This window comes from Cherax quadricarinatus, chromosome 1, assembly GCF_038502225.1.
Source record: "Cherax quadricarinatus isolate ZL_2023a chromosome 1, ASM3850222v1, whole genome shotgun sequence".
NCBI classification, from domain to species: Eukaryota; Metazoa; Arthropoda; class Malacostraca; order Decapoda; family Parastacidae; genus Cherax; species Cherax quadricarinatus.
The window spans coordinates 16,602,184-16,626,093 of NC_091292.1; the positions used below are offsets into that span (position 1 = coordinate 16,602,184).

Here is a 23,910-nt window from a genome sequence, read left to right on the forward strand (position 1 = left end):
ACACGTATAGTACACTCATTACTTACCTTAAAATATTTGTAGTCTTAATCTATGGTGAGACAAGTGGTATTTATTGTAAGAATTCAGGTGTGGTATGTATGCTAGCCAGCCAGGCCAACCCACCCACACATACTATTCTATGATATTTAAGCATCCCAGAGCGATAAAATGTATATACAGTTCACTCATTACTTACCTTAAAATATTTGTAGTCTTAATGTGGGGTCAGAGGTGAGTAAACGAGATAAAACGAATAAATGAGAGAGAGAGAGAGAATGAGTACATGAGGGAGGACAGGCGCAGAGTTATGTAAACAAACCAGGCGAACACAAGTTTTGTAAACAAAGAAAGTGTACACGTCTGGTTTGTGTACAAGTTACATTGTGTACATGTTGTCTCTTCATTGATATGGTAGAATAAATAAAAAACAACACTCCCATTCTCATGTAACACCATTTTTAGAAGAAATGATGCTCTGAGTGAAGGCAAAGGAAATAAGTCACTCTGACTTTTTTGGGTTAGCCTAGGTTCTCTACACATATGCTGTTATGTATGATAATCTATGTAACTGTATTTGTGTATACCTGAATAAACTTACTTACAGACGAAAGGAATAATTTTCTACAGTTACCCCCAGTAACACATTTTCTCTGATGTTGGACTAGAGAAAATGTTATTCTTGCCATCACTTGTAGAAGTCTGGCTCCCACATCTCGTATTTATGTTTATTTATTCTACTGTGGGGTGTATTTATCATCTTTATATGTTATGTACTGTGTTTATTATATAATTTTGAAAAAAACATTGTAGATGGATTAATGAAAATGTGTATCTTAACGTAATATACGACATTTAATGAGATTCGGTGATTATTATTATTAATACTAATATGGCATCACTCATTCAAAGCGTGTGGCTCCCACATCTCATATTTGTTTATTTATTCTACTGTGGGGTGTATTTATCATCTTTATATGTTATGTATCATGTTTATTATATAATTTTGAAAAAATATCATAGATGGATTAATGAAAGTATGTATATTAGTGTAATATACGACATTTAATGTAATTACACATTGTAACCTTTACAAAGAAATAAAATAATTATTATTATTATTATTATCATCATTATTACTAATATGGTGTCTCGAGACATAAGACACTCTTACTGATTTTAATATGTACCTGCATGCCAGCACAGTGTGCAAGTTTATTTAGGTACAGGTATACATAAGTGTAATTATCAGGGTACAGTGTATATATAAAATATGAAATAACTTTTAAAAACACTTGAAATTTTGGAGTTTCCAGATATAATGGAGAGACTTAGTGCTTACAGATCTCACAGAGAATGTAAACAAACCAGGTGGGGCATGGTGACTGTATTAGAAAGTCTGGTGTGGGGAGCCATGTAAAGAGTTTTGGTCATAATTTGAAATGATCGTATTAGCGGAACGCCGTAAAGCGGGGCCCTACTGTGTATTGTTGAAGATAGTGTAGATAAACCTAAATAAGTGCAATTAAAGTTGTCAGAGGTAGAGTACTGGGACATATATAAAGATATGGAATATGTGAATTGACATACTCTGATTGTAAGCTTTCCTTATAATGTGAAAACTTGTATAGATCTTGTGACCATTATTTACAAGAACACACTTTTTACCACCTACAGGAATCTATGTTTGTACCTGATCCTGTTATATCCATGGCAATCAAACCCAAGAATAATAAGGATCTTGATGCATTCAGCAAAGCAGTCAATCGCTTCACAAAAGAGGACCCCACATACAGGGTGTATTGGGACAATGACAATAAAGAAACAATTGCTTCTGGCATGGGAGAGCTTCATTTGGAAATCTATTCACAGGTAAAGCACTCACCACTAACTTAGGCATTGTCAGAGATAGTATTAAAGTGGTCCCTTGAGTTACGACAATTTTGAGTTTCGATTTACCCTCGTAAAGGAATTTAATTTTGAGTTGTCATGAAAAATTTGAGAAACATTATGCATACAATGGACGGTGCACATGGGTGGGCCTCAGCCAACCAGTAATGCAGAAGCTTGCCTCTTGGGCAAAATCTGAGCCAACCAGCAAAGCAGTGTCTTGCTTCTTGGATAGTGTCTGAGTGAAGAGAAGTGTGGGTGGTGGCTTAGCAGCCAGTCAGTAATGGGACTGAATGTGTGTATTGTAGCATCTCGGCCAATAAAGTTTGTACTACAACTTATTGTTTCCTCTTCAGTTTCAAGCTGCCACATGTTGCATGCATCAACTCTGGATTATTTACCCTTTATAACTGCATCTGTGATATAATTATGCCATCTTTTGTGTTACCAAGTCATCATGGCCCCTAAAGTGAGGAGTAAACAAGCAGTTTCTCTGAGGATCAAGCAAGAAATTGTGAAAAACCATGATAGAATTAATGCATTGGTGCATGAGTATGGTTATCCACAATCAACCATCTCGACTATTGTAATAATGTTGGTAGAATTACCGACAATATGTAAAGTAAAAGGACACAAGTGCAACTAATGTGACATTTTTATTGTGGCAACGTTTCGCCCTCCAGGTAACGGCTTGACAAAGCTCCTGGAGAGCGAAACGTTGCCACAATAAAAATGTCACATTAGTTGCACTTGTCCTTTTCCTTTACTTCTTTCAACACACCGGCCGTATCCCACCGAGGTGGGGTGACCCAAAAGGAAAAACGAAAGTTTCTCCTTTCAAATTTAGTAATATATACAGGAGAAGGGTTACTAGCCCCTTGCTCCCGGCATTTTAGTCGCTTCTTACAACACGCATGGCTTACGGAGGAAGAATTCTGTTCCACTTCCCCATGGAGATAAGAGAAAATAAACAAGAACAATAACTAGAAAGAAAATAGAAGAAAACCCAGAGGGGTATGTATATATACGCTTGTAATTGTATGTGTAGTGTGACCTAAGTGTAAGAAGTAGCAAGACGTACCTGAAATCTTGCATGTTCATGAGACAGAAAAAAGGACACCAGCAATCCTACCATCATGTAAAACAATTACAGGCTTTCGTTTTACACTCGGCAGGACGGTAGTACCTCCCTGGGCGGTTACTGTCTACCAACCTACTACCTAGGTTTTACTTTACATCTCAACTATTATCAAGCAAAAAGAAATCGTTAAGAATATTCAAGTGGCTGACGAATCTAAGCTAGTGAAAAAAGGCAGAGAAATTATCATAGAGATGGAAGACTGTTTTTATTGTGGATAAGAGAGAAGAAGGTAGTAGGTTGGTAGACAGCAACCACCCAGGGAAGTACGACCGTTCTGCCAGATGACTGTGAAACAGAAACCTGTAACTGTTTTGCATGATGGTAGGATTGCTGGTGTCTTTTTCTGTCTCATAAACACGCTAGATAACAGGGATATCTTGCTACTCTTGCTTACACTTTGGTCACACTTCGCAGACGTGCACCTGCATATATATATATATATATATATATATATATATATATATATATATATTTTTTTTTTTTTTTTCAACAAGTCGGCCGTCTCCCACCGAGGCAGGGTGACCCAAAAAAAAGAAAGAAAATCCCCAAAAAGAAAATACTTTCATCATCATTCAACACTTTCACCACACTCGCACATTATCACTGTTTTTGCAGAGGTGCTCAGAATACAACAGTCTAGAAGCATACACATATAAAGATACACAACATATTCCTCCAAACTGCCAATATCCCAAACCCCTCCTTTAAAGTGCAGGCATTGTACTTCCCATTTCCAGGACTCAAGTCCGACTATATGAAAATAACCGGTTTCCCTGAATCCCTTCACTAAATATTACCCTGCTCACACTCCAACAGATCGTCAGGTCCCAAGTACCATTCGTCTCCATTCACTCCTATCTAACACGCTCACGCACGCTTGCTGGAAGTCCAAGCCCCTTACCCACAAAACCTCCTTTACCCCCTCTCTCCAACCCTTTCGAGGACGACCCCTACCCCTCCTTCCTTCCCCTATAGATTTATATGCTTTCCATGTCATTCTACTTTGATCCATTCTCTCTAAATGACCAAACCACCTCAACAACCCCTCTTCTGCCCTCTGACTAATACTTTTATTAACTCCACACCTTCTCCTAATTTCCACACTCCGAATTTTCTGCATAATATTTACACCACACATTGCCCTTAAACAGGACATCTCCACTGCCTCCAACCGTCTCCTCGCTGCTGCATTTACCACCCAAGCTTCACACCCATATAAGAGTGTTGGTACTACTATACTTTCATACATTCCCTTCTTTGCCTCCATAGATAACGTTTTTTGACTCCACATATACCTCAACGCACCACTCACCTTTTTTCCCTCATCAATTCTATGATTAACCTCATCCTTCATAAATCCATCCGCCGACACGTCAACTCCCAAGTATCTGAAAACATTCACTTCTTCCATACTCCTCCTCCCCAATTTGATATCCAATTTTTCTTTATCTAAATCATTTGACACCCTCATCACCTTACTCTTTTCTATGTTCACTTTCAACTTTCTACCTTTACACACATTCCCAAACTCATCCACTAACCTTTGCAATTTTTCTTTAGAATCTCCCATAAGCACAGTATCATCAGCAAAAAGTAACTGTGTCAATTCCCATTTTGAATTTGATTCCCCATAATTTAATCCCACCCCTCTCCCAAACACCCTAGCATTTACTTCCTTAACAACCCCATCTATAAATATATTAAACAACCATGGTGACATTACACATCCCTGTCTAAGACCTACTTTTACCGGGAAGTAGTCTCCCTCTCTTCTACACACCCTAACCTGAGCCTCACTATCCTCATAAAAACTCTTTACAGCATTTAATAACTTACCACCTATTCCATATACTTGCAACATCTGCCACATTGCTCCTCTATCCACTCTATCATATGCCTTTTCTAAATCCATAAATGCAATAAAAACTTCCCTATCTTTATCTAAATACTGTTCACATATATGCTTCAATGTAAACACCTGATCTACACATCCCCTACCCACTCTAAAACCTCCTTGCTCATCCGCAATCCTACATTCTGTCTTACCTCTAATTCTTTCAATTATAACCCTACCGTACACTTTTCCTGGTATACTCAGTAAGCTTATTCCTCTATAATTTTTACAGTCTCTTTTGTCCCCTTTCCCTTTATATAAAGGGATTATACATGCTCTCTGCCAATCCCTAGGTACCTTCCCCTCTTTCATACATTTATTAAACAAAAGTACCAACCACTCCAACACTATATCCCCCCCTGCTTTTAACATTTCTGTCATGATCCCATCAGTTCCAGCTGCTTTACCCCCTTTCATTTTACGTAATGCCTCACGTACCTCCCCCACACTTACATTCTGCTCTTCTTCACTCCTAAAAGATGGTATACCTCCCTGACCAGTGCATGAAATTACTGCCTCTGTTTCTTCCTTAACATTTAAAAGTTCCTCAAAATATTCTCGCCATCTACCCAATACCTCCATCTCCCCATCTACTAACTCCCCTACTCTGTTTTTAACTGACAAATCCATATTTTCCCTAGGCTTTCTTAACTTGTTTAACTCACTCCAAAATTTTTTCTTATTTTCATTAAAATTTCTTGACAGTGCCTCTCCCACTCTATCATCTGCTCTCCTTTTGCACTCTCTCACCACTCTCTTTACCTTTCTTTTACTCTCCATATACTCTGCTCTTCTTATAACACTTCTGCTTTGTAAAAACCTCTCATAAGCTACCTTTTTCTCTTTTATCACACCCTTTACTTCATCATTCCACCAATCACTCCTCTTTCCTCCTGCCCCCACCCTCCTATAACCACAAACTTCTGCCCCACATTCTAATACTGCATTTTTAAAACTATTCCAACCCTCTTCAACCCCCCCACTACTCATCTTTGCACTAGCCCACCTTTCTGCCAATAGTCGCTTATATCTCACCCGAACTTCCTCCTCCCTTAGTTTATACACTTTCACCTCCCTCTTACTTGTTGTTGCCACCTTCCTCTTTTCCCATCTACCTCTTACTCTAACTGTAGCTACAACTAAATAATGATCCGATATATCAGTTGCCCCTCTATAAACATGTACATCCTGGAGCCTACCCATCAACCTTTTATCCACCAATACATAATCTAATAAACTACTTTCATTACGTGCTACATCATACCTTGTATATTTATTTATCCTCTTTTTCATAAAATATGTATTACTTATTACCAAATTTCTTTCTACACATAGCTCAATTAAAGGCTCCCCATTTACATTTACCCCTGGCACCCCAAATTTACCTACTACTCCTTCCATAACATTTTTACCCACTTTAGCATTGAAATCCCCAACCACCATTACTCTCACACTTGATTCAAAACTCCCCACGCATTCACTCAACATTTCCCAAAATCTCTCTCTCTCCTCTACACTTCTCTCTTCTCCAGGTGCATACACGCTTATTATAACCCACTTTTCACATCCAATCTTTATTTTACTCCACATAATCCTTGAATTAATACATTTATAGTCTCTCTTTTCCTGCCATAGCTTATCCTTCAACATTATTGCTACTCCTTCTTTAGCTCTAACTCTATTTGAAACCCCTGACCTAATCCCATTTATTCCTCTCCACTGAAACTCTCCCACCCCCTTCAGCTTTGTTTCACTTAAAGCCAGGACATCCAGCTTCTTCTCATTCATAACATCCACAATCATCTCTTTCTTATCATCTGCACAACATCCACGCACATTCAGACTTCCCACTTTGACAATTTTCTTCTTCTTATTCTTTTTAGTAATCTTTACAGGAAAAGGGGTTACTAGCCCATTGTTCCCGGCATTTTAGTTGACTTTTACAACACGCATGGCTTACGGAGGAAAGATTCTTATTCCACTTCCCCATGGATATAAAAGGAAAATTAATAAGACCAAGAACTATTAAGATAAAATCAAAGAAAACTCAGATCAGTGTGTATAAATAAATGTGTACATGTATGTGTAGTGTGACCTAAGTGTAAGTAGAAGTAGCAAGACATGCCTGTAATCTTGCATATTTATGAGACAGACAAAAGACATCAGCAATCCTACCATCATGTAAAACAATCACAGGGTTCGTTTTACACTCACTTGGCAGGACGGTAGTACCTCCCTGGGTGGTTGCTGTCTACCAACCTACTACCTACAATATATATATATATATATATATATATATATATATATATATATATATATATATATATATATATATATATATATATACATATATACATATATACATATATACATATATACATATATACATACATACATACATACATACATACATACATATATATATACATACATACATACATACATACATCTAGGTTTTTCTCCTTTTTCTAAATAGCTCTTGTTCTTCTTTATTTCTTCTATTGTCCATGGGGAAGTGGAAAAGAATTTTTCCTCCGTAAGCCATGCGTGTCGTATGAGGCGACTAAAATGCCGGGAGCGATGGGCTAGTAACCCCTTCTCCTGTAGACATTCACTAAAAAAAGAGAAGAAGAAAGCTTTATAAAACTGGGATGCTTGAATGTGCGTGTATGTAGTGCGGATTACAAGAAACAGATGATTGCTGATGTTATGAATGAAAAGAAGTTGGATGTCCTGGCCCTAAGCAAAACAAAGCTGAAGGGGGTAGGGGAGTTTCAGTGGGGGGAAATAAATGGGATTAAATCTGGAGTATCTGAGAGAGTTAGAGCTAAGGAAGGGGTAGCAGTAATGTTGAAGGATCAGTTATGGAAGGAGAAAAGAGAATAGGAATGTGTAAATTCAAGGATTATGTGGATTAAAGTAAAGGTTGGATGCAAAAAGTGGGTCATAATAAGCATGTATGCTCCTGGAGAAGAGAGGAATGTAAAGGAGAGAGAGAGATTTTGGGAGATGTTAAATGAATGTATAGGACCCTTGGAACCAAGTGAGAGAGTAGTTGTGGTAGGGGACCTGAATGCTTAAGTAGGAGAAACATTTAGAGAGGGTGTGGTAGGTAAGTTTGGGGTGCCAGGTGTAAATGATAATGGGAGCCCTTTGATTGAACTTTGTATAGAAAGGGGTTTAGTTATAGGTAATACATATTTTAAGAAAAAGAGGATAAATAAGTATACAAGATATGATGTAGGGCGAAATGACAGTAGTTTGTTGGATTATGTATTGGTAGATAAAAGACTGTTGAGTAGACTTCAGGATGTACATGTTTATAGAGGGGCCACAGATATATCAGATTACTTTTTAGTTGTAGCTACACTGAGAGTAAAAGGTAGATGGGATATAAGGAGAATAGAAGCATCAGGGAAGAGAGAGGTGAAGGTTTATAAACTAAAAGATGAGGCAGTTAGGGTAAGATATAAACAGGTATTGGAGGATAGATAGGCTAATGAGAGCATAGGCAATGGGGTCGAAGAGGTATGGGGTAGGTTTAAAAATGTAGTGTTGGAGTGTTCAGCAGAAGTTTGTGGTTACAGGAAAGTGGGTGCGGGAGGGAAGAGGAGCAATTGGTGGAATGATGATGTAAAGAGAGTAGTAAGGGAGAAAAAGTTAGCATATGAGAAGTTTTTACAAAGTAGAAGTGATGCAAGGAGGGAAGAGTATATGGAGAAAAAGAGAGGGGTTTAGAGAGTGGTGAAGCAATGTAAAAAGAGAGCAAATGAGAGAGTGGGTGAGAAAACAACAAATTTTGTTGAAAATAAGAAAGCTTTGGAGTGAGATTAACAAGTTAAGGAAGCCTAGAGAACAAATGGATTTGTCAGTTAAAAATAGGAGAGGAGAGTTATTAAATGGAGAGTTAGAGGTATTGGGAAGATGGAAGGAATATTTTGAGGAATTGTTAAATGTTGATGAAGATAGGGAATCTGTGATTTCGTGTATAGGGCAAGGAGGAATAACATCTTGTAGGAGTGAGGAAGAGCCAGTTGTGAGTGTGGGGGAAGTACGTGAGGCAGTAGGTAAAACGAAAGGGAGTAAGGCAGCTGGGATTGATGGGATAAAGATAGAAATGTTAAAAGCAGGTGGGGATATAGTTTTGGAGTGGTTGGTGCAATTATTTAATAAATGTATGGAAGAGGGTAAGGTACCTAGGGATTGGCAGAGAGCATGCATAGTTCCTTTGTATAAAGGCAAAGGGGACAAAAGAGAGTACAAAAATTATAGGGGGATAAGTCTGTTGAGTATACCTGGTAAAGTGTATGGTAGAGTTATTATTGAAAGAATTAAGAGTAAGATGGAGAATAGGATAGCAGATGAACAAGGAGGCTTTAGGAAAGGTAGGGGGTGTGTGGACCAGGTGTTTACCGTGAAACATATAAGTGAACAGTAAACCATACCCCGGCCGGGATTGAACCCCCGGCTAACGCGACGGTCTGGAGTTTTGAGACTCTCTGACCACGGGTTCAATCCCGGCCGGGGTATGGTTTGTTTGCAATCGTGTCATTACGATTTCGTGAGTCAAGTGAACAGTATTTAGATAAGGCTAAAGAGGTTTTTGTGGCATTTATGGATTTGGAAAAGGAGTATGACAGGGTGGATAGGGGGGGCAATGTGGCAGATGTTGCAGGTGTATGGTGTAGGAGGTAGGTTACTGAAAGCAGTGAAGAGTTTTTACGAGGATAGTGAGGCTCAAGTTAGAGTATGTAGGAAAGAGGGAGATTATTTCCCAGTAAAAGTAGGCCTTAGACAGGGATGTGTGATGTCACCATGGTTGTTTAATATATTTATAGACGGGGTTGTAAGAGAAGTAAATGCGAGGGTCTTGGCAAGAGGCGTGGACTTAAAAGATAAAGAATCACACATAAAGTGGGAGTTGTCACAGTTGCTCTTTGCTGATGACACTGTGCTCTTGGGAGATTCTGAAGAGAAGTTGCAGAGGTTGGTGGATGAATTTGGTAGGGTGTGCAAAAGAGGAAAATTAAAAGTGAATACAGGAAAGAGTAAGGTTATGAGGATAAAAAGATTAGGTGATTGAAGATTGGATATCAGATTGGAGGGAGAGAGTATGGAGGAGGTGAATGTATTCAGATATTTGGGAGTGGACGTGTCAGCGGATGGGTCTGTGAAAGATGAGGTGAATCATATAATTGATGAGAGGAAAAGGGTGAGCGGTGCATTTAGGAGTCTGTGGAGACAAAGAACTTTGTCCTTTGAGGCTAAGAGGGAAATGTATGAGAGTATAGTTTTACCAACACTCTTATATGGGTGTGAAGCATGGGTGATGAATGTTGCAGCGATGAGAAGTTTGGAGGCAGTGGAGATGTCATGTCTGAGGGCAATGTGTGGTGTGAATATAATGCAGAGAATTCGTAGTTTGGAAGTTAGGAGGAGGTGCGGGATTACCAAAACTGTTGTCCAGAGGGCTGAGGAAGGGTTGTTGAGGTGGTTCGGACATGTAGAGAGAATGGAGCAGAACAGAATGACTTCAAGAGTGTATCAGTCTGTAGTGGAAGGAAGGCGGGGTAGGGGTCGGCCTAGGAAAGGTTGGAGGGAGGGGGTAAAGGAGGTTTTGTGTGCGAGGGGCTAGGACTTCCAGCGGGCATGTGTGAGCGTGTTTGATAGGAGTGAATGGAGACGAATGGTTTTTAATACTTGACGTGCTGTTGGAGCATGAGCAAAGTAATATTTATGAAGGGATTCAGGGAAACCGGCAGGCCGGACTTGAGTCATGGAGATGGGAAGTACAGTGCCTGCACTCTGAAGGAGGGGTGTTAATGTTGCAGTTTTATAACTGTAGTGTAAAGCGCCCTTCTGGCAAGACAATGATGGTGAAAGTTTTTCTTTTTCGGGCCACCCTGCCTTGGTGGGAATTGGCCAGTGTGTTAATAAAAAAAAAGAGAGTAGCAGATGATGCTACTCCATGTGATGATTTTAAAGCTAGCAAAAGGTGGTTCAGGGGTTTCAAGAAAAGGCTGATATGAAAAGTGTTGTAAGACATGGTGAGGCTTCCAGTGCTGATGAAGAAGCTGCATATATGCTGTTAGGTGCCAGTGCCTCTGGAGATTTGAAGCTGAAGCCTATGCTTGTTTACCACTCGGAAAACCCTGGTGTCTAAACAACAAAAAGTATCCAAGGGGGGGGGGGTGAGTGTGTGCTGGCATTGCAACAAGAAAGCCTGGGTGACAAGATAATTCTTAAGTGAATGGGACCAAGAAGTGTTTTGTCCATAGTCAAGAGCTACCTGCAGATCAACAAACTCAGTTGCTCCAGTGGTGCATGGAGAGCCTGAGATGGGGATCAGTGAAATGGTGGGGAAAGTGGAGGTGGATCAAGCTGTCAAAATAAAGAGGTGTGAGATGGCGGGCTCATGTACCCAGCAACATATGGCAGCATAGTATTCTGGCATGCACTTTTACTTTTGGATAATGCACCAGCATAATTTCCTAACAGGTGGAACACAGCTAGTCGTAGTCAACAGAGTAAAGTCTGAGGCGGCTACAGTGAAAAGCTCTGGGCCACAAGGCACAGTACTCGCTCCCATCTTGTTCCTCATCCTCATATCTGACACAGACAGGGATATAAGCCACAGTGCCATGTCTTCCTTTACAGATGACACCCGAATTTGCGTGACAGTGTCCTCCATTGAGGACACTGCAAGACTCCAGGTGGAAATCAACCAAATCTTCAACTGGGCCGCGGAAAACATTATGAAGTCGTGAGGAAATTAAAACTACATCGGACTATAAAGCGAATTTCAACCACACAGTAGAGTGAAAAACTAATGCCAGAGACCTGGGAGTGATTATGTCAGCTGCGATAAAACACCTCAGTTGCTGGGAACTCTTGAAGTTCCTCAACCTGTATTCCCTAGAATACAGGCAGTAGAGATACATGATTATATACACTTAGAAAATCCTAGAGGGATTAGTACCAAACTTGCACATGAAAATCATTCCCTGTGAAAGCAAAAGACTCTGCAGTCGATGCAACATCCCCTCGACGAAAAACGGGTGCCACTAGCACAAGAGTCAACACAATAAGTGTCAGGGGCTTAAGACTGTTCAACTGCCTCCCAGCATACATAACGGGGATTACCAATAGACCCCTGGCTACTTTCAAGCAGGCACTGGACAGGCACCTTAAGTTAGTACCTGACCAGCCGGGCTGGTCAGGTACTAACTTAAGTGCCGCTAACAGTAACAGCCTGGTTGATCAGGCCCTGTTCCACTGGGCCGTGGGGGCATTGACACCTGGAACCCTCTCCAGGTATACTTCAGGTATGATCTATAATTTGCCCAATCTTTGGAGGCAGAATTTAGCTTTGTTGTAGTTTATTATTATAATCAAAACCAAGTGCTAAACCCACAAGGGTCATAGAGTGCTGTGTTAGTTAAATTCTTCCCTTCAACACTACCTCTGCTTCAGCCTATGGAATAGCAAGTAATTGTAAATTTAAAGATTTACACCAAGATGTTGGCCAAGTACTTTGCAGAGACTTCAGGAGATGGAGCCATCAGCCTCAAGGAATTCTGAAACACTTAAGTCTAACATCTTAGATTGTGTGAGGGGTTAGGGTAAGTTCGTGAAATGAAGTTTCCACTCAGTGCCTAAATGCAGCATGGAAGAACATGTGGCCTTCAGTAACCTTTGACTTTGAATGATTTGAGGCAGAGGAGGACGTAAACCAGAAAATTTTTGCTCTTGGTGAAGCAGCGAGGCTGAAGGTTGATGAAGAGGATGTGAAGGAGTTAATTCAGGACCACAGGCAAGGAGTTAACACAGGAGCTTCAGCAGTTAGGTGAAATGGATGAGAAGGACAGTGGGGAGGAAAAAATTGAGGACAATGACTATAGGATAACTGCTTCAGAAATTTAGTTGTTGTTTACTCATTAAAAAGAACCATAAAAAATCACCCAGACATTGAAAACACTGAATTCTCCTCCTTTGTTTTTGAAGATAATGTTGATCTTATTTAAGAGCCTCTGAAACAAGCAACAGAAACATTTAACTCTGGAGGTTACTAGTTGGAAGCAGCTTTTCCTCCCAAATAGTAACCTCCTCTCCAGCCTCCCCACCACACCACCAACTCCTCAAGTCCAAAGTACCATAAATCCATGTATTATGGGGTTTGAATTGTAATTTTGAGATATGTTAATCCATTCCAGATGTATCCTAACTCGAGGGACTACTGTATGGGGAACCACAACCCATTAGGGGTCATAAAGCCCCTAAAGAATGAGGTAGTCATTTTTGATCCAAAGAAAAGGTTAGTTTGTTTAAATTCCTTGGATCAAGAGCTCTTCAGTAGCTATGAAACCCACCCCCTTGGAAGGTAGAGATAGCTGTCATGTTGGACAGCCTCAGAGCTAGGATACTATACTTCATTGATCTATATACAGTGGACCCCTGTGAATTTGCGGCTTCAGTAATTCGCGGATTTTTCCTTAGAACCTAACTAATAATTGTTTGCAGAAATCCCCGCAAATTCGCCGATTTTTTTTTTTTTTTTTTTTTTCTTTTTTCATGGCAATATGCAATTTTTTGTGTGTTTTAATGCTAAATATTAAGAAAAATATAATTTAAATTATTACCATATGTATACCAAAGAAAATGGGGTTGCATGAATTACAGTATACCAAAGAAAACAGGCTTGCATGAATTACAGTACATCTGGGGGTAACATTGGTATTTTGCATTCTAGCACTGCAGGAGACATGTCAGTACAGTACTGTATACAGGTTTATCTTTACATTTTTTTTTTCTTTTAAGGGTTATGTATGAAGCTGAGTCTGAAATTAAATTAAAGTGTTTTGGGGACATATTTAGGGCTTAAACTATAAAAATAGGCATTTATAGGCATTTTTTTTTAACTGCATCCAGAATTTGCAGTTTTTCCAAATTCATGGCTAGTCTTGGACTAAATGTAACCCTCGTGAATTTGGGGGGAATTACTGTACTGCATTGTCCACAGTACTTTAATACATTTTATAATGAAATATATGTGCATCATACTATATCAGATTGTGGCCATGCTTTTTTTTTTAGTTAAAATAGTTTTATAATTTAGCGAATGGAGCGAGAATATGGCTGTCCAGTGGTGATGGGAAAACCAAAGGTGGCCTTCAGAGAGTCACTAGCAAGTCCAGTTGAGTTTGATTATCTTCACAAAAAGCAATCTGGAGGAGCTGGTCAGTTTGGTCGTGTCATTGGAGTTCTTGAAGTAAGTTTGAAATATTGTACAATGAAAAAAATTTATAGTTTTCTTTTGATGATGAGTGTTAGTGTATAATACATAATTTAATTTTTTGGTTTTAATACATTAGGTGTTTCCCACGAGGCCTTGGTGATGTGGCCTTATGTTGATGTTTAACATTCCTTTATTATTCAAGTGTTCTTAACTTTCCCACTAGTGGGTTGCCAGCAGGTGTCTTGACACACTCATTTATATTTCTTTTACTTGTATCTTGAATTTGTGAAGTCTTTTTATTTTTTTCTACGTTTTAACTGGCTGGTTTTAACAGTACTGCTTTAAACAACTCTAAGGCCTTTTCCCTAATTAAAGCACCCTAGAGCAATAAAATGCATATACAGCACATTCATTACTTACCATAAAATATTTGTAGTCGTGTAGAGTGAGAGGTGAATAAATGAGATAAAACGAATAAATGAGAGAGAGAGAGAGAGAGACAGACAGAGAGACAGACAGAGACAGACAGAGAGAGACAGACAGACAGAGACAGACAGACAGACAGGGAGAGAGAGACAGAGAGATAGACAGACAGACAAAGGAAGGAATGAATGAATGAATGAGAGTAAGATTACAGAACTGCAGAGTACTTATGTAAACAAATTGTCTGGTTATTGTTGATACGTATTCATACAAACACCTTACATTGTGCACAGGTTGTCTCCACGTTGATACAGTAGAATAAATAAAGACCAACACTTCCATTCTCATGTAATTTTTAAAAGGAATGATGCTCTGACAAATTATGGTTATTATTATTATTATTATTATTATTATTACAAATTATAATTATTACAAATTATTATTATAATAATCATAAAAAAGAAGCGCTGAACTGACAAGGGTCTTGAATAGCTATAGATATTGAAGGCATACGAGAGGAATAAATTTCTCCAGTTAATTAACTGGTGTTTGACTAGAGAAAATGTAATTTTTCTGACACTCATACAAACCGCTTGACAAATCTCATATTTATGTCAGTTTTTACACTGTGGGTGTATGTATCATGTTTATATGTTACATAGCATGTTTATTATATAATTTAAAAAAAAAATATCATAGATGGATTAATGGAAGTGTCCATATTAACGTAATATACAACATTTAATGCACCCAAGAGATTATGTGGCGTCAAGAGTAGAGAGAGACTGTGATTTTAATGTGTACCTGCACTCCAGAACAGTGTGTAAGAATTTTTAGGTACAGGTACACATAAGTATAATTATCACAGTACACATAAAATACACAATAACTTTAAAACACTTGGAATTTCAGGTGTATGGTGTAGGAGGTAGGTTACTGAAAGCAGTGAAGAGTTTTTACGAGGATAGTGAGGCTTAAGTTAGAGTATGTAGGAAAGAGGGAGATTATTTTCCAGTAAAAGTAGGCCTTAGACAAGGATGTGTGATGTCACCGTGGTTGTTTAGTATATTTATAGATGGGGTTGTAAGAGAAGTAAATGCGAGGGTCTTGGCAAGAGGCGTGGAGTTAAAAGATAAAGAATCACACATAAAGTGGGAGTTGTCACAGTTGCTCTTTGCTGATGACACTGTTCTTGGGAGATTCTGAAGAGAAGTTGCAGAGGTTGGTGGATGAATTTGGTAGGGTATGTAAAAGAAGAAAATTAAAAGTGAAGAGTAAGGTTATGAGGATAAAAAGATTAGGTGATGAAAGATTGGATATCAGATTGGAGGGAGAGAGTATGGAGGAGGTGAATGTATTCAGATATTTGGGAGTGGATGTGTCAGTGGATGGAGCTATGAAAGATGAGGTGAATCATAGAACTGATGAGGGGAAAAGGGTGAGTGGTACACATAGGAGTCTGTGGAGACAAAGAACTTTGTCCTTGGAGGCAAAGAGGGGAATGTATGAGAGTATAGTTTTACCAACGCTCTTATATGGGTGTGAAGCATGGGTGATGAATGTTGCAGTGAGGAGATGTCATGTCTGAGGGCAATGTGTGGTGTGAATATAATGCAGAGAATTCGTAGTCTGGAAGTTAGGAGGAGGTGCGGGATTACCAAAACTGTTGTCCAGAGGGCTGAGGAAGGGTTGTTGAGGTGGTTCGGACATGTAGAGAGAATGGAGCGAAACAGAATGACTTGAAGAGTGTATCAGTCTGTAGTGGAAGGAAGGCGGGGTAGGGGTCGGCCTAGGAAAGGTTGGAGGGAGGGGGTAAAGGAGGTTTTGTGTGCGAGGGGCTTGAACTTCCAGTGGGCATGAGTGAGCGTGTTTGATAGGAGTGAATGGAGACAAATGGTTTTTAATACTTGACGTGCTGTTGGAGTGTGAGCAAAGTAACATTTATGAAGGGGTTCAGGGAAACCGGCAGGCCGGACTTGAGTCCTGGAGATGGGAAGTACAGTGCCTGCACTCTGAAGGAGGGGTGTTAATGTTGCAGTTTAAAAACTGTAGTGTAAAACACCCTTCTGGCAAGACAGTGATGGAGTGAATGATGGTGGAAGTTTTTCTTTTTCGGGCCACCCTGCCTAGGTGGGAATCGGCCAGTGTGTTAATAAAAAAAAATAATAGAGATGTGCTCACGGAGAATGTCAACAAACCGAATAGGGGCGCTGTATTTGAAAGACCGCTTGCCATATAGCAAGTTTTGGTCTACTGTACATAGAAAATATGCAACAACTTTAAAAGCCTTGAAATTTTGGAAAGTTTCCAGACATAATGGAGACGTGCTTACAGAGAATGTAAACAAACCAGGTGGGGCACGGTGACCATATTAAAAAGACAGGGGGAGCCACATAGCGAGTTATGGTCATAATTTGAAATGTCCGTATTAGCGGAATGTCGTAAAGTGGGGCCCTGCTGTATTCTCTTGGTACTTGGTTCAAAACTTCCCATGCACTCACTCATTTCCCAAAATTTCTCTCTCTCCTCTACAATTCTCACTTCTCCAGGTACATAAAAACTTATTATAACCCACTTTTCACATCCAACCCTTATTTTACTCCACATTATCCTTGAATTTATACATTTATATTCCTTCTTTTCCTGCTATAACTTATCCTTCAACATTATTTCTACTCCATCCTTAGCTCTAACTCTATTCGAAACCCCTGACCTAATACCATTCATTTCTCCCCACTGAAATTCTCCTACCCGTTTCAGCTTTGTTTCACTTAGAGCCAGGACATCCAACTTCTTTTCATTCATGACATCCACAATCATCTCTTTCTTATCATTCACACTATAACCACGCACATTCAAACATCCCACTTTGATGGTCGTCTTCTTTTTCTTTTTTGTAGTCTATATGGGAAAAGGGGGTTACTAGCCCATTGCTCCCGGCATTTTAGTCGACTTTTACAACATGCATGGCTTACGGAAGAAAGAGTTGTTTCATTACCCCATGAATGTGAAAGGAAAAGTATTAAGAACAAGAACTATTAAGATAAAATCAAAGAAAACTCAGATGAGTGTGTATACATAAACGTGTATCTGCATGTGTAGTGTGACCTGAGTGTAAGTAGAAGTAACAAGATATACCTGATATATTGCATGTTTATAAGACAAAAAAAAAGACACCAGCAATCCTGCCATCATGTAAAACAAATACAGGCTTCTGTTTTAAACTCACTTGGCAGTACGGTAGTACCTCCATGGACGGTTGCTGTCTACCAACCTAGTACCTTATTTTTTCTACGTCCTGGTCAATTTACCACATTAAAGCAGGGCCTGGGAGTAGTATCTTGGCCCTAGGTTCCACCTATAACTACTTTGGATATCCATCAATGTCTACAGCCTACTCTGTAGGTATATTTCATTATCTTGTCTTTCCTCAGTTTCCCATAATCCTAGTACTACATTTAAAACTTTTTTTTTTTTTTTAACAAGTCGGCTGTCTTCCACCAAGGCAGGGTGACCCAATAAGAAAGAAAATCCCCAAAAAGAAAATGCTTTCATCATCATTCAACACTTTCACCTCACTCACACATAATCAGTGTTTTTGCAGAGGTGCTCAGAACACAACAGCTTAGAAGCATATACATATAAAGATACACAACATATCCCTCCAAACTGCTAATATCCCAAACCCCTTCTTTAGAGTGCAGGCATTGTACTTCCCATTTCCAGGACTCAAGTCCGGCTATATAAAAATAACCGGTTTCCCTGAATCCCTTCACTAAATATTACCCTGCTAACACTCCAACAGATCGTCAGGTCCCAAATACCATTCGTCTCCATTCACTCCTATCGAACACACTCATGCACGCCTGCTGGAAGTCCAAGCCCCTCATCCACAAAACCTCCCTTACCCCTTCCTTCCAACCATTTCGAGGATGACCCCTACCCTGCCTTCCTTCCCCTACAGATTTATACGCTCTCCATGTCATTCTACTTTGATCCATTCTCTCTAAATGACCAAACCACCTCAACAACCCCTCTGTGCTTAAATGATAGGCTCCAAGTGCTGTGTCAGCCAAGAATACACCCTGTTATATTTCAGTTTGAAATATTTATAATTTTTGCCCTCCATATGTATACTATTCACACACTTCTTAATACCAAGTTTTTCTATTAATTTTCACTTCTAGCTGTACAACTAAAATGCTTGCCTATCAACCCCTGCCTCCCCAGTCCATAAGGTGAAACTAGTGTACCAAGGTGAGAACACTGCATCACCTTATCACTCTTAAAGTGATGTTGGGGTGTATATGAAATTTGTTTTATAACGATCAACTCTAAACTTAATTTTATATGTTAATCAGTTCTGAACTAAAAGTTAAATTAATTTATTTTTCCTGCAAATATTATTTTTTTATGCTTTAAGTAATTGTTATTTTACAGCCACTACTACCTGAAGAAAATACAAAGATTATCTTCATGGATGAGACAGTGGGTACCAACATTCCCAAAACATTCATTCCAGCAATTGAGAAAGGATTCAGGGCAAGCTGTGAAAAAGGCAAGTGAAATTGTTAATGCCTGCACTCTGAATGAGTGATGCAGTTTGGATGGTCATCTGAAATGTAATAGCAGTGTACTTCTGGCAAGAGAGAGATTGAATAAATGACAGTGAATGCACTTTCTTCTTTGTTGCGTCACTGTACTTTGGTGGGAGACAGTTGGTGCTAAAAAAATAAGGAAAAAAATTGTTGAATGATGCCCATGGGTTCAGCACTTTTAATAAATCCTAGAATAACTGTGACTGTATAGTAAGCTTTCAGTTTAACAAACTAATACAGGGTGTCCATTATATTGGAATAACATTAAAAAATAGCAATAAAATCTACTAAATTACTCTGCTGTATACCTAATATGGTACCTAGTACACAATTTACAGATATACTGCCATAAACTTTGAAAATAATAAGTCAAAAGTACAATTTACATGGTGGATTTTGCCAATATTTTAAGTCCATTATATTGGCGTCCATTATATTGAGGGGCTACTGTATTTTCTTTAAGTTACTCTGTTTTCTTTAAATTGAGGTTGAATAGTTAAATGAAGATTTACCTGTATATAGTACTCAAATATACAGTGGTACCTTGACTTATGAGTTCCCCAATATACGAGTTTTTTGAGTTACGAGCCATCTCTCGGTCAGTTTTTAGCTTTGCATTGGAAGCCAAAATCCGAGCTACAAACGAGCTTAAGATACGCCACCACAAGTATCTGAAGTCAGATCCAACTCTGTACCCAGAGAAATGTCAGGTACTTCGTCCCATCCCACATGCTCTTCCAAGACATAATTGGAAGGATAATACTCCCACACTAATCCCAGATTGTAGTGAGGCACCTCATCTCTTGTTTGGTTCTTATATAAATCCGGGGAAGAGGTAACCTTCATTTCAGCACTCAGAGTTTTTCCAGAAACATTAAAGAAGGTATCTGTGATGTTTACCTGCTTCACAGAGGTTCCTTCAATGGGTGCAGTACTGATAGTGGTGGGTGGAGTACTGATGGTGGTGGGTGCAGTACTGATAGTTGTGGGTGGAGTAGTGATATTGGTGGGTGCAGTAGTGATAATGGTGGGTGGAGTAGTGATGGTGGTGGATGCAGTAGTGATAATGGTGGGTGGAGTACTGATAGTGGTGGGTGGAGTACTGATGGTGGTGGGTGGAGTAGTCATAGTGGTGGGTGGAGTAGTGATAATGGTGGGTGGAGTAGCAATATTGGTGGGTGGAGTAGTGATGGTTGTGAGTGGAGTAGTGATAGTGGTGGGTGCAGTAGTGATATTGGTGGGTGCAGTAGTGATAATGGTGGGTGGAGTAGTGATGGTGGTGGGTGGAGTAGTGATGGTGGTGGATGCAGTAATGATAATGGGTGGAGTAGCAACATCGGTGGGTGGAGTGGTGAGGGTGGTGGATGGAGTAGTGATGGTGGTGGGTGTAGTGAGAGTGGTGGGTGGGGTAGTAATGGTGGTATGTGGAGTAGTGATATTGTTGGGTGGAGTAGTGATATTGGTGGGTGGAGTAGTGATGGAGGTGGGTGGAGTAGTGATAATGGTGGGTGGAGTAGCAATATTGTTGGGTGGAGTAGTGATGGTGGTGGGTGGAGTAGTGAGGGTTGTGGGCAGAGTAGTGATAATGGTGGGTGGAGTAGCAATATTGTTGAGTGGAGTAGTGGTGGTGGGTGTATTAGTGAAAGTGGTGGGTGGAGCAGTGATAGTGGTGGGTGGAGTAGCAATATTGGTGAGTGGAGTAGTGATGGTGGTGGGTGGAGTAGTGATAGTGGTGGGTGGAGTAATGATAGTGGTGGGTAGTGATGGTGGTGGGTGCAGTAGTGAAGGTGTTGGGTGAAGTAGCAATATTGGTGGGTGGAGTAGCGATATTGGTGGGTGGAGTGGCGATAATGGCAGGTGGAGTAGTGATGGTGGTGGGTGGAGTAGCAATAGTGGTGGGTGGAGCAGCAATATTGGTGGGTAGAGTAGCAATGGTGGTGGGTGTAGTAGCGATGGTGATGGGTGGAGTCATGATGGTGGTGGGTGGAGTAGTAATGGTCATGCTTGGAGTAGCAATATTGGTGGGTGGAGTAGCGATAATGGTGGGTGGAGTAGCGATGGCAGTGGGTGGAGTAGCGATGGTGGTGGGTGGATTAGTGATGGTGGTGGGTGGAGTAGTGATGGTGGTGGGTGGAGTAGTGATGGTGGTGGGTGGAGTAGTGATGGTGGGTGGAGTAGTGATGGTGGTGGGTGGAGTAGTGATGTTGGTGGGTGGAGTAGTGATGGTGGTGGGTGAAGTAGTGATGGTGGTGAGTGGAGTAGTGATGGTGGTAGGTGGAATAATGATAGTGGTGGGTGGAGAAGAAATGTTGGTGGTTGGAGTAGTAATGTTGGTGGGTGGAGTAGTGATAGTGGTGGGTGGAGTAGTGATGGTGGTGGGTGGAGTAGTGATGGTGGTGGGTGGATTAGTGGTGGTGGTGGATGGAGTAGTGATAGTGGTGGGTGGACTAACAATATTGGTGGATGGAGTAGTGATGGTGGTAGGTGGAGTAGTGATTGTGATGGGTGGGGTAGTGATGGTGGTGGGTGGAGTAGTGATTGTGATGGGTGGGGTAGTGATGGTGGTGGGTGGAGTAGTGATGGTGGTGGGTGGAGTAGTGAAGGTGGTGGGTGGAGTAGTGAAGGTGGTGGGTGGAGTAGTGAAGGTGGTGGGTGGAATAATGATAGTGGTGGGTAGTGATGATGGTGGGTGGAATAGTAATGGTGGTGAGTGGAGTTGCAGTATTGGTGGGTGGAGTAGTGATGGTGGTGGGTGGAGTAGTGATGGTGAGTGGAGTAGTGATGGTGGTAGGTGGAGTAATGATAGTGGTGGATGGAGTAGTAATTTTGGTGAGTGAAATAGTGATGGTGGTGGGTGGAGTAGTGATGGTGGTGGGTGGAGTAGTGATGGTGGTGGGTGGAGTAGTGATGGTGGTGGGTGGAGTAGTGATAGTGGTGGGTGGAGTAGTGATAGTGGTGGGTGTAGTGATGGGTGGAGTAGTGATGGGTGGAGTGGTGATGGTGGTGGGTGGAATAGTGATAGTGGTGGGTGGAGTAGTGATAGTGGTGGGTGGAGTAGTGATAATGGTGGGTGGAGTAGTGATAATGGTGGGTGGAGTAGTGATAATGGTGGGTGGAGTAGTGATAATGGTGGGTGGAGTAGTGATAATGGTGGGTGGAGTAGTGATAATGGTGGGTGGAGTAGTGATAATGGTGGGTGGAGTAGTGATAATGGTGGGTGGAGTAGTGATAATGGTGGGTGGAGTAGTGATAGTGGTGGGTGGAGTAGTGATAATGGTGGGTGGAGTAGTGGTGTAGCAAGTAAGTTTAGCAATTAAGCGATAGTTTATGACGACCAAAATACACTTTATAATACCAGTTTATTTCTTTACATTCTCTCTTAAAATGTTTTATGTTTTTATACAATATTTCTTATTTATAAATGCATTTTTCCTATTTTAAAACCCGTAGCAAAAGAAATTGTTTTTTTTTTTACAGGCTGGAATGGATTAGTGGCATTTCATTTAATTTCAATGAGGAAAATTGATTTGATATACGAGCAAATTGAGTTACGAGCTGGGTCATGGAACAAATTAAACTCGTAAGTCAAGGTACCACTGTATCTGCGTGTTCATTGGTAAGGAGTCAGGTCCATGATATTGTGGCTCTGGCAAGTGCTGAGGACCTTGAAGATATCCATGTAGATGATACAAGTGAATTGTTAGCACAGGATGACAAAGAATCAATTGCAGAAGAATTGCTGAAGGAGCTCAATTTCCAGTTAACAGTAGGCCCCCACTTGTGTGGCAGGTTAGGTTTCAGGCTACTGTCAGAAAGCGGACATGCCATTTTTTTTTCCACTTATAAATGCATATAAATACCAGATAACAAGTTTACACAAACATGTGTTAAGTTAACAGTAGAACTAGGCATTAAAAAATCAATAAGTAAAATACACACACAATACATACATTACTTATTTTAAAATATTTGTAGTCTTAATGTAGGGTGAAAGGTGAGTATTTATTGTAAAAAAGTCAGGTATGATAGCTCGCCTGGCTACCATACCTAAATGTAATACAGTGGACCCTTGAGTTTTGGTGGCATCGACTTTTGTGAAATCCGACTCGGCAAGTTTTTTCGGCAAAATTTGGCCTCGCGGTTTGTGATTAGACTCATGATTCGGCGACCGTCTGGTACCCGTCCGCCCGTCACCGCGCACACAAAGCCAGTCACCCATGCCATTCACGCTCAGTGTGCCATTGTTTACCAATACGTGACCATCACCCTGCGGGTTCATACGTAATAATCCATTGTTTTTTGTTATTGCAGCTGCTAAATAAGTCACCATGGGCCAAGGAAAGTTAGTGCAAGCCCTTTGGTAAAGAAAGTGAGGAACAGGATCGAATTCAAGAAGGAAATCATTGAAAAATATGAGAGTGGAGTGTGTGTTACAGAGCTTGCCAGGATGTATGGCAAACCCCATTCAACCATCACTTCGATCATGGCAAAAGGAAAGGAAATAAAGTGTGCTGTTATTGCCAAAGGGATAGATATGCTGACAAAAGGAGATCACAAATCCTCGAAGAGGTGGAGAGGTTATTGTTGGTGTTGATTACCGAAAAACAGATTAAGGACATTTGTGCAAAGTGGACTGAAGTGCAAACATATATGGATGAACTTCACCCTAACAAAGCTGTTGCAGGCCGTATTGGCAACATGTACAATGACAGTGTTGTGTCCCACTTCAGAC

The 23,910-nt window shown here is 40.3% G+C and overlaps 1 protein-coding gene across 1 annotated transcript in view; it reads left to right on the forward strand.

The window, feature by feature from the left end:
- mEFG1 (mitochondrial translation elongation factor G 1) overlaps positions 1 to 23,910 on the forward strand; it is a 123,515-nt gene that overhangs the window by 58,351 nt on the left and 41,254 nt on the right. Inside the window, exons 10-12 of the mRNA XM_070098816.1 lie at positions 1,675 to 1,869; positions 14,038 to 14,190; positions 19,021 to 19,138. Coding sequence (XP_069954917.1) covers positions 1,675 to 1,869; positions 14,038 to 14,190; positions 19,021 to 19,138 — 466 coding nt within the window. The remainder of the gene's footprint in view (positions 1 to 1,674; positions 1,870 to 14,037; positions 14,191 to 19,020; positions 19,139 to 23,910) is intronic.